Source organism: Erpetoichthys calabaricus, chromosome 2, assembly GCF_900747795.2.
Source record: "Erpetoichthys calabaricus chromosome 2, fErpCal1.3, whole genome shotgun sequence".
Taxonomy (NCBI): domain Eukaryota; kingdom Metazoa; phylum Chordata; class Cladistia; order Polypteriformes; family Polypteridae; genus Erpetoichthys; species Erpetoichthys calabaricus.
In genome coordinates, this window is record NC_041395.2 from 346,616,055 (window position 1) to 346,628,215 (window position 12,161).

A 12,161-nucleotide genomic window follows, 5' to 3' on the forward strand; every position below is an offset into this window, starting at 1 on the left:
TCTACACTATATGGACAAAAATATCAGAACCCACCTCTTAATTATTCAATTCAATCAGACCCTTTGCCACAGGTGTACAACGTCAAGCACCTCGCCATGCTGTCTCCATTTACAGACATTTGTGAAACAAAACGGGTCGTTCTGAAGAGCTCAGTGACTTCAAGCGTGGTACTGTGTTAGGTCCATAAAGACAGGGTGGGATGAGATCGATGTGGAAGAATTTGAGTGAGCCCTGACCTCAACACCATCGATCACCATTGGGATAAACTGTCTGGCCTTCTCGTCCAACATCAGTCACCTTTGCAATAAGACAATTTGGGAGATTTCACCCCTGCTGGATATTTCACGGTCAACTGTTAAGTGGTGTTACTGGAAAGTGGAAGCGTTTAGGAACAGCAGCAACTCGGGCACAAAGCGGAAGACCACGTAAAGTAACAGAGTGGGGTCAATGACTGCTAAGGAGCATGGTGCATAAAAGTCGCCAACGCTCTGCTGATTCCATAGCTGAATGGTTCCAGACTTCTACTGGCAAAAACTGTGTGGTGGGAGCTTCCTGGAATGGAGTAGCTACACGCAAGTCTCACTTCCCCATGTTCAGTGCCAAGCGTCTGATGAAGTGTTGTGAAGCACACAGCCTCTGAACTGTGGAGCATTGGAATCGTGTCCTATGGAGTAAAAAGTCACGCTTCTCTGTTTGGCAGTCAGATGGAAGAGTCTGGGTTTGGAGGATGCTGGGAGAATGTTACCTGCCTGACTGCATTGTGCCAACTGTGAAGTTTGGTGGAGGAGGCATAATGGTGGGGGGCCGTTTGTCAGGGTTTGGGCTCGGCCCCTTACTGCCAAGTGAAGGGCAATCTTAATGCTTCAACATACCAAGGCATTTTGGACAATGCCATGCTTCCAACTTGGTGGAAACAGTTTGGGGAAGGCCCTTTCCTGTTCCAGAATAACTGAGCCCCATTGCACAAAGTCAAGGTCCACAAAGACAGGGTGGGATGAGATTGATGTGGAAAAACTTGAGTGAGCCCTGACCTCAACACCATCGATCACCATTGGGATGAACTGAAATGGAGATCGCGAGTCTGGCCTTCTCGTCCAACATCAGTCCCTGACCTCATAAATGGCCACAAATTCCCACACAAACACTCCAAACTGTTGTGGAGGCAAGAAATGTTGAACCCGTAACTAAAACAGAAAATTTTTCCTTTGTAAAAGAATGAGTCTCAACACACTGGAAAAGTTTGGGGCAGCCACCTGTATATTGTCCCAAAAAAGGGTTTTTGAAATAAGCATGGGTTGAGTTCCAGACTGAACTAAATTAGTGGTGAAAAAGATGGCGGCTTTAAAGGGTGATACCGGAAAGTGACGTCATTCTTGCCGCTGGAACCGGAAAGTGACGTCATTCTTGCCGCCGGAAGTGACATCATTCTTGGCACCTGAACCGGAAATGACATCATTCTTGGACCCTCCCTCCCACACATCCCCCTTTGGTCCATATGGTGTATGTGTGTTTCTATTTGTACCTTTTTATTATGCACGTGTTTATTTGATATTAGGACTAAAGTCTTCACACATTATACACTTCACGCCATTATTAGTATAACATGGTGTCACACATGTGCGATTAGGAGGAAGCTGAGTGGACTGAGTGGAGATAATTATCCACCAGGCCAGGGGGTGTCGGGGTGCGCTAAATCTTCTTTTGTTCTCTCTGCAGGCCAAATACGGGAAAACCTACCTGATGTAACAGCAACGTCACTTCTGTTTTTTTTTCGATGGCAAGAATGATGTCACTTTCGGTTCTGGTGCCAAGAATGACATCACTTCTGTCTCTTTGGGGTGGTGTGTGGTTGTTGGAGGGGTGGGTGGGAGGGGCCAAGAATGACGTCACTTCTGGTTCAGGTGACAAGAAGGATGTCACTTCCGGGTCATGTGACAAGAATGATGTCACTTCCGGTCCTGACATCAAGAATGATGTCACTTCCGGTATCACCCTTTAAAGCCGCCATCTTTTCCACCACTAATTCAGTTCAGTCTGGAACTCAACCCATGCACATCAGTGTTTATTTCAAAACCCTTTTTTGGGACAATATACAGGTGGCTGCCCCAAACTTTTCCAGTGTGCTGAGACTCATCCTTTTACAATGGAAAACATTTCTGTTTTAGTTACGTGTTCAACATTTCTTGCCTCGCATGTCGTGTCATCCTACACTCACACAGATCTTTGTAGACGCAGAACACACATAAAATGCATGTGTTCCAAACAACCATATACTGTATTATTTATCCTCTACAACTCCAGGCACCTCACACGCTGATAAGGAGCCTTGGCTTGAGCTGGGAGAACTTTTTGCCTGAGCTGAGCTCCGTTTAGGGAGGGAAATGGGACAACAGGCTGCTTGTGCTGATCGATGCATTTACAAAACAAAAGACGCTGATGGTAGAGGTGCAAAGGGATTTAAGGTGGGCCGGGATTACGAGTTTTTTCGTAGGATTCCAGTGTTGAACGCTCCATGTTAACCCTCGACTCATTACGCGGTGAGTGAGATCCCCAGCTTACTGACAGCAGACTACCCCAGCACACCCAATTTCACCCATAATGCACAGCATTTCATATAGTTAGATCGGTCTCATGTTGGATGACATTCCCACCTCATTCAAACCACTCCAGGGTTCACTTGGTACTGCACTGAGACCACCCTTTCCTAAGGGTCTTGGTAAAGTTATTTTGGTCTGCATCAGACCAGCGTGCGATTGAGGTCTTCACATCTACCTAAGTGAACCGGACTTTCAGGGAGATCACTCCAAACACACAAGGTGTGAAAACAACACAGCACAGTGGGAGGCATGTGAATTAAAGCACGACCACCCTAAACCCCCTTTGTAGGCAACTATAGGTGATGTGTGGGCAGATCAGCTAAGTATTTGGAATCCACAAGCATCTCTAAACTCCAAAGCGCACAGGCGATGGTATTGTACATCATTGATTTTTCAAAGTAAACGTTGAAGACATCGCACAGTCCTACGGGCAGCACCCTTCACAGTTCTTCATCTTCACTTGGAGACGCTCGGTACACTGAGCTGAAGAAGAAAGAACCCCCCAAACAACCCAAGTGACCAATCAGGCTTCACAACACGGGTGATGTCTCGTCACCATGGGCTTCCTACAGTTCAATTAGGGCTGAGCGACGTGGCTTAAAAGTTAGGCCTTGATAATTTTAGGCCATGTGGCAAAACTCCATATACTGTATCTCGATTTGATTTTCTCTAAATGCTGTGATACAAGTTTCATTTCCAGTCAGGACCAGGTTAGGATGAACAATACTTTTATTTGTCACATCCATGTTTGTTTCCCCAAATAAGAAACACAAAAAGTGCTTTGGTTCAGTGCACCATGTACCAGTTGAACTTGACATAAAATCACAGCCTCAACAAATAGACTCAACACTTCAGTCCAGGGGTTCCCAAACTCGATCCTGGGGACTGTGGTATAGCAGGTCTGAAATAATGGCTGGGTTTGGCTGTGTCCGTCTCTGTGGGTGCGCTCGCACAGCTGTGGGGAGTTGATGAGGTAATTGGGGCGAGTAACACCTACACGTGAGGGTGGCATCTTTTTCAATTGCTTCATCGGCTTCCTGCGGTGCGTGATTGAGACGCAGCGCCCATGGAGCTGTATAAGTACGGGCTGGCATAGAAGAAAGAGAGGATATAGAAGAAACGAAAGAGGCACGCAGAGCGAGAGTGCAGCATTGGTGCAGAGAGAAAGAGGTCATCGCGGTCAGGGGTCCCATGTCAGAGCAAGGGATTGCTGCTCAAGGGACAGATCATACCCACTAATTGTACTGAGGTGTGGGTATGATCAAGATGGCGTCCTCTCCTGAAATACGAGGGACAACTGCAAGTGCGAGGAGGAGGGCGAGAGGACAACCAACCCCGAGTGGTCTGGCAGATGCCGACGCAGGCAGCCAAGACGGGGGTCGGTAGTGAGAGGACCGCGGCTGCTGAAATCTCTCCAGTTGAGCGATTCAGGGGTGAGCTGGGGAGACCTGGAAGGTGTGGTGCTTGGCTCGTTTGGTGCATTGACTGTTGCTGGGTTTTTATTCTCCTTTGTAGCCTGGTTTTAAACATTTGGAGTTTTTACCCTTTTATAGATTATTTACTTATGGATTTTTGAAGCACTGCACTACGGACACGGTTTTGGTTTTGTTGGGGTTGTTTTTTGGACACCTTTACACCATCCCCTTGCTACAGGTGTGATTTGTCCCCATTTGCACAGCTCATCTGGTTACATTACCAACGGTGGTGGGTTTGAGATGCTCCCAGAAGAGAGGTGGGCACATGGAGCAGGTCCTGCACTGTCCCTGGGAACCCCCCCCCCCCCCCAACCATGCCACACCCCCCCCCACCCCCATGGCTGCAGGTTTTCAGTTCCAACCAACTTCCTTTTTTCATTGGACTCTTCGCCTAATTAAGGGAGTCTCTATTTCCCAGTTTCTGTGTTTTGGGGTCAATGGAGAAATTACAAACTAAGTTTTGTTAGATTTTTATTAAAATGTAATAAGCAGTTATATGGGGAATAACTCATTTTTTTTTAGTCATTAACAGCATCTTCAACCTGATATTCATTCTGCTTTTCCAGGTGTTCTGGTTATTTAATTGATTATTTTACTGCTTTCATCATCCCAGGGGTCTGCTGTGCTGGTTGTTAACTGGCACTGTTAGGGCTAAATGAAGGGAGCAAACTACACAGGAAAAGGGAAAATGACAGGAAAACAACAAAAGAGAGTTAAGCGTTTATAGCTTTAGAAAAAAAATAGAAATACACCATATGGACCAACTGTGGTGGACTGGCGCCCTGCCCGGGGTATATTTCTGCCCTGCGCCCTGTGTTGGCTAGGATTGGCTCCAGCAGACCCCCGTGACCCTGCAGTTAGGATACAGCGGGTTGGACAATGACTGACATATGGACCAAAGTATTGGGACGGCTGACCGTTACACCAGCAGGGACTTTTATAACACTGCATTCAAATAAATAGACTTTAACATGGCGTTGTTCCCCCCCTTTGCCACTATATCAGCTCTTCTTGGAAGGCTTTCCACAAGAGTTTGGAGTGCATGTTCTCCCGTCAAGCTCTCCGTTCTAAACTCCTGACTTTTGCGTGGAAAGTTGCAAACGCACATTTCAAGCCTCTTTTTGTGCCCCCTGGTCACCCCCTGTGGTGTTTGTGCATCCATCTGATTTCCATGCTAAATTAGCCCAGTCAGAATGGTGAGAGTGTGTGCCCTCTCATGGTTCTCACCTTCTACCCAATGAAAAACTTGTGAATAGCAATAAGCAGGTGCAGAAGATGGGTGGATGAGTCAGTGAACAGTTACTGAACTCTGCAGCATTTCAGTTTTAGGGCAGATGCTTTATAGGGGTGCAGTGGACTGACTCGCCTGGATCATCACATTCAAGATGGGACTTGGCCTCTGCTTCATGCCAACGGATGGGTGTCAGAAGAGAGTTACAAAAAGAAAACACCACTGTCAGAAAGGACCGAGTCCCACAAGCAGACAGTGTAGAAACGAGGCCATTTGAATAAGCCTTTCAATTTTAGCAGATCCATCTTGAAAGCTCCAGAATCAGGAGGGAAAGGACAGAGAGAGACACACACAAAGAGGAAGAGATTCAGTGTTTGACTAGCAAGAGCCACAAAACAGCAGGGCCGCCTACCTTCAGGTCGAGGTACTCCAGGTCCTTCTTGAGCTGCATGTAAGTGTCGTCTGCCTTTGGGAAGAAGGAGAAAGAAACAAAGTCAAGGAGAGTGGTGTGAAAAACGGGCAAACCTTTCTATGCTTGGCCATGTGGGAATTGCGTGCGTAGGAAATGATTTCCCCAATGCACCCACTTGGCAGGCCAGCTGAAAAGAAAAAAAAGGGGCAGCTAACAATGGACGGCAAGAACAGCGGGCTGGCACGCTTGGCACCAAGCTGAGGAAGGACGGACAAGGAAAGGTCATCAGGCAATGCCCATCCTTCCTCGTGAGCTCCTGGTACGTCTCTATCTGGTCAAATACGGTCACTGTGAAAAAGTAATTGCACCCCATAGAAACTTGCCTTTTTCAACATGTTTGAGCGGTCAGACATTAGAGCTTCTTGCAAAACCAGGCCTACAGATACACTTGATATCCATTTGAACAAATGACACAATAGACAGACGTGGTGTCTTCAGTCTCATAACCTAAATTAAGATAGAGTGAAAGGCACTATATAATACATAGATAGATGGATAGAGTGAAAGGCACTATATAATAGATAGATAGATGAAAGACACTATATAATAGATAGATAGATAGAGTGAAAGGCACTATATAATAGATAGATAGATGAAAGACACTATATAATAGATTGATAGATAGAGTGAAAGGCGCTATATAATAGATAGATGAAAGGCACTATATAATAGATAGATAGATAGATAGATAGTGAAAGGCACTATATAACAGATAGACAGATAGATAGGCACTATATAATAGATAGATAGACTTTATTAATCCCAAGGTGAAATTCTAGGTTTGTCACCCAGAAAAGGTAAGTCCACTCCTACATGTATTGCCATCAAATTTGAATCAGGTGTTTCAGCTGAGGTGCCAATGATTAGGAGGGAGGTCTGGAGGTGGAACTGACCATACGTCGACCAGATATCGAGGGTCTGGGGTCCTCTTGGCTAGTGGTGTGTGTGTGTGTGTGGTGTCATCATGCCAAGATCAAAAGAGCTCTCTAAGTCTCTTAAGAAAGATGGGGGGTTACTTGTGTCCTTTTCTGTGTGTTGTGTTGTCCCCCTTTTTCTTTTTGATGCCCACTGCACACCCCAACCTACCTGGTAAGGGGCCTCTCTTTGAACTGCCTTTCCTGAAGTTTCTTCTATTTTTTGCCCTGGGGAGTTTTTCCTTGTCTTCTTAGAGGGTCAAGGCTGGGGGGCTGTCAAAAGGCTGGGCCTGTCAAAGCCCATTGTGTGGCGGCAGTTGTGTGATTTTAGGCTCTACAAAAAAAATTGTATTGTAAAGAAGGTTGTGGATGCCCAAGAGTCTGGTAAGGAATTTCAAAAGATCACCAAACTACTTGAAGTCAGCCATTTCACTGTAAAGGAAATTGTCTACAAATGGCACAGATTTCAAACGACAGCTAACTAGTCCAGGACTGGCTGGGCCAGCAAATTCGGCCCAAGGGCTGACCGACTGACACAAAAAGTCTCCCAAGAACACCAAAACTTCCTCGCAGGTAACTCAATGTGCAGCAGTCAGAAAGAGACGGCATAAATTTGACCTTCATGTGAGGGTGTGAGAAAAGCTTTTGCTGTCCAACATGAAAATTAGAGCAAGATGACAGTTGGCCACTGAACCACTAAGGCAAAGAGCAGGCCTTCCAGAATAATGCGCTCTGGACAGGCAAACCAAAAAGGAAGAGCTGTCTGGCCACGGCAACAGTAGACATGATTGGTTAGCATTTCAGGAGAAGAACTTCATACCTACTGTGAGGTTTGATGGTGAAGATGTTCAGGTTTGGGGTTGCTTTGCTGAGTCTGGGCCCAGGCAGCTTGCAGTCATCAAGTCCTCAATGAATTCTGCATCAAGTCAAAGTACACTTGAGAAGAATGTGAGGCCGTCTGTCCTCAAGTTGAGGAGGAGCTGGAAATGGACCTTTCAGCACTATGACGATCCACCAAGGAAGGACATTTACGGACTGATCAAGTCAAAGACGTGATTTGAATCCCATTGAAATGGGAAGGGCGTGCAAGAAAACCCACCGACATCTTACAACGTAAGGAATTTTGAACGGAGCAGCGAGTGGTCCAATCAAAGACTACAAATTGCCCAAAAGAAGTCATTTCTTCTAGAGGGGGTAATACCAGTTTTCGTGGCTGAGGGTGGGCTTACTTATTCCCAGCAGACCATCCCATCTATTGATATTTGTGTTGAATCGATGACTGAAATGCACAACTTCCTTCAAGTCGATCGCCTTGACCAGTGGCCACTGTCTGTGTGGAGATCTAATGTCTGCTTCTTCAAATATGTTGGAAAAGGTCAAAAGTTTCCAAGGGGTGTACTTACTTTGTCACATGACTGTACCTGGCAATGCTGGGCCTTGAAAACACCACACGGGCAGGACATTCATTTTAAAATTAGGATGGTGTTTATATAAAATGAAGGCTTACTGACTTTGCTCGTCCTTCCACCGCCACACAGCGAAATGAACATCCAACTTACCAGGAAACTCCTCCAGGGATCAAACGTGTCAAATTCCAAGAAAGCAGCCGCAGTAAGCAGAAGCACAACTGGGTGACGGCCAGTGAGCAGGGAGGGAGGGTGGGTGGCTGGGGTAGTCGGCGACGTCACAGATGGACTAGCTGCGGGGCGAGCCATGCCACGGCTCAAACATTTAAGACGCACAGGCCACGTGACAGGCAGGGAGAGCATGGCACATACACCACGAACGACAAGTCAATCAGCAGCTGACCTGGACAGTGGATTGAGAGGGTCCATCATGCAGCTGCAAATGGGCAAGGGCGTCACTTCTCGCCCTGGCCATCTTGGCCTGATGCCTCCTTAACTGAATAAGAAGTAAGGTCAACTCCTCCGGCTGCAGGGAGTTAAAGACGGCAGAGAAGCAGAATGAGCATCCAGGGTTGCGGAAAAGCCCAAGGCTTCACGTCGCGTACACCCCTGCTCGGTCCACCCGGATCACACAGAACCATTAAAAGGTTGGGAAAATAGTTACCGTCTTTCCGTGCAAACTTGGGGCGCTCACTGTGTGCGTCATGTAGCCCATGGGTGGCAGGGAGCGTCGGTCAATGTGCGCCGTCTGTAGAGCAAGACAAGAAGCAGAAAAAAAATGAGACGTCACACAGGAAACACACACGAGGCTGGGGGGCCTGGCCGAGCGGAGCTCCCTCTCCGCAGCACCCCCCCCCCCCACTCGCAGGCTTGTCACCGCCATGACTTGCCGACAGGCCCCGTTGACTCCAGACTTCTTCACTTTGTACACAGAAGCGCAGCGAGGCCTCGGCGGCACTCACAGCTCCGCTTCTCAAAGGGCGCAAACAGCAAGAGATTTAATTAGTTACACATAAATTAACTTAAACCTTCTTCCTTAAAATAACATTTGTTTGCTGTGAGCTAAAGGAGCTACATGAGGCCTCCTCTGCTCCCAAAACGGCACTTTTTTTGCTGCATAATAGATTTTTATTTAAATTTGACATCAGAAGAAAATCTACTGCTGATCAGAAGTGGGCTGGGAACTCGCTCAGAGCGTGTTTTCTTTTCAGCGCCTAATAACCCGCATGCTAATGAGATTCCACTGAGGAAGAGGATTTAGAAAAAGAAAAAAGAAAGACGCAAATCCAAATGCAAGGCAGCAATCTGCGCACACACACACACATATACACACCCCAATGAAATAAACAGATGCTGTCGTCCACCACAGCTGCTACACTCGTTTTAGGGTCACCTCGCCTGGCTCCACAGTACGGTACACGGCGCCACTGAACCAGCAAACATGGAGTGACGCCGCCGTTTTCACGCGTCACAGGAGCTCACCGACTTCCAACTTGTGACACATGGAAATAAACGGCAAACGAGTAGAACAAGGCCTACGGGGAGACTGTAAAAAGGTTACATTTCAATGAAAGTGCTCTGGAGGCAGCTGTTGTGGGGTACAAAATCTGTCAATTTTGTTCTGTATTTTCATTTTATTTTGCTCAAGCCAATCGAGATGAATTCAAATGCAGGACACTAGTATAGGCATTTTAACATCAAAAGCATATCCTCTTCCCAAATTATACGTTCACTGTTGTTCAAATAAATCGCTAAATTGGTTTACTGCCTGGGAAAGGAAGACATGCCAGTAGGTACTAGACAACATCAAAAAACTTTATTACAGGGTGAGGCAGAAAGGACGGACGTCTTTGAAATGGCTAGAACTCACCACTAGGTGGAGTGACAGATGTGCGGTAGGTGGCGTAAGGTTCGCGAAGTCTTAGCATTTTTTTATTTTCTTTTTAGTTGAAGCCATGGCACCGTGGACCGCATTTTTGCGTACGACTGTTTTGTCAAGAACAACCAATCTATTACCGCAGTTCAGTGTGAGTTTCGTTGCCATTTCAATATCCACAGAAATAAAGCTGTTCCCGCTCGTAACACTATCCTACATTGGGTTAAAGCACTTTGTACACGAGGTACACTAATGAACAAAAGACCGCCGGGGGCTACACAAACGGCACGTACCCCTGAAAATGTGGAAAGCGTACGACTAGCCCTGCTGCGCAGTCCAAGTCGATCTGCTCAGAAGCATTCTTCTGAACTTGGCCTCAGTAATCATTCGGAGCACTATATCGAGATGATAATACTAATAATAATTCATTACATTTATATAGCGCTTTTCTCAGTACTCAAAGCGCTATCCACACAGGGAGGAACCGGGAAGTGAACCCACAATCTTCCACAGTCTCCTTACTGCAAATAAACAACTTCTTTTTACCTGAATTATGACGAAAACGTATTCCCATTCGGCATGTGTGGTTTCAACTGGATGGGGCGACAGCCCACAGTTAATCGCCCTCTCTTCCCTGGTCACCTCATTTCCAGGTTTGGTGACATTCATTGGCCTCCTCGGTGCCCTGACTTATCCATGTGCGATTATTTCTTGTGGGGTCACCTCAAGGCACATGTATACGAGCATAAGCCCCGTACATTGGAGGAACTGAAGGAAGCCATTCGCGTGGAAGTCGCCCAAATTGACAGAGCGATGTTGAAAAGAGTGGAGGCCAACTTCCATGAACGCCTTCAGAAATGCATCAATGATAACGGACACCACACGGGAGATGATGTTTTCCCACACTTGATTTTGTCAAATGCTATTTCAATATGAACTCAAATCTTTCCATACATTTCTTTGTAAGAAAAAATTAACAATTTTGTGATTTTGTAAAAAACGTCCGTCCTTTCTGCCTCACCCTGTATTTGGGGAAAAAAACGAGATAAAGAGTTTGAGCAAAATTCATCCATCATATTGCCAGCCAGCCAATCGGGTGTATGCAACAATCATGTGTTGTGAAACTCCCAGCATCAAATTTTATAATAAATACGCCTCATCTGAAGAGTGACATCAGAAGAAGGAGGAGAGGAGAAGAGAACAGGGCGACGCCAGAAGAGGGCGCCAGCAACATGTGGCCGTTTCCATCTGAACGCCAGAACAGCATCTCATGAACAACTTCCACGTGAATGAGGAATGAAGGGAACTGCAACGACAAATATGGTAATGGAGTACACGTCTAGGTGACTACGGTCTACTTCAGCCAGACAAAGTACATGAATGCGGCCCCCAGACAGACGTCACCATCAGCGTTGACAGTGAAGATGCAAAAGAAACAATGCAAGTATGTCGGCTTGCTGATTTGTAGCGATGGTGACTCACTCCATGATGCTCAGGAGCAAATTAATAGCACGCGGATTAAGAGGCGAGAGGTCACCGGAGTCCTCGGTGTCCACCTGAAAGCAAAGATTTACAAGTCTGTCATTCACTTGGTTGACATACTTTATATGAATAAGACTGTTGGCCAATGGCAGTGAACCAAGAGGAAGCCCTGCATGTGACTGTGATGTGAATGCTCCAGGGGGCACTGGGCCTCATTTGGTGGGACGAGGTCCTGAACGAAGACGTCCACAAATGGACAGAAGTAGAACCAATACCTGTGAGGAGGAAAAAAGCTACCATGATGTAGAATTCAGGTGCCAGAACGACACAACATCATAGACTCAAATGATTCTGCACTTATGGGGGTATTGATAAGGGGGATTAGACAGAGCAGAGGAGTCCGGGTGGGGAGAACTTTTGAGAATTGTCTGCATCTTAACATCAGCAAAACCAATGAACTGCTTATTGACTTTCGCCCCACCAAAGAGCCTCCACATCCAGTTACCATTCAAGGAGTGGATAAGGGGGTGGGTGCGAGTACTTGGTGGTCCACATCAATGACAGGTTGGACTGGTCTCAAAGCACAAAGGGACTACTGAAGAAAGGGCAGAGCAGACTGCGCTCCTTTAATGTGGGTAGTGCCATCCTTCACATTTTCTACAACTCTGTGATGGCTGGTGTGGTGGGCTGGGCTGGTAATTTTACTT

General features: G+C 46.5%; 1 protein-coding gene across 6 annotated transcripts in view; it reads right to left on the minus strand.

The window, feature by feature from the left end:
• The window catches only part of plekha7b (pleckstrin homology domain containing, family A member 7b), a 377,482-nt gene that overhangs the window by 77,540 nt on the left and 287,781 nt on the right, over positions 1-12,161 (minus strand). For 4 of the 6 annotated variants that reach the window (XM_051923402.1, XM_051923401.1, XM_051923406.1 and 1 more), the window contains 3 exons: positions 8,761-8,844; positions 8,500-8,622; positions 5,717-5,770 (listed from right to left, as the gene is read on the minus strand). In XM_051923402.1, the coding sequence (XP_051779362.1) occupies positions 5,717-5,770; positions 8,500-8,622; positions 8,761-8,844 (261 nt within the window). The remainder of the gene's footprint in view (positions 1-5,716; positions 5,771-8,499; positions 8,623-8,760; positions 8,845-12,161) is intronic. The other 2 variants (XM_051923403.1, XM_051923404.1) reach the window with 1 other exon arrangement.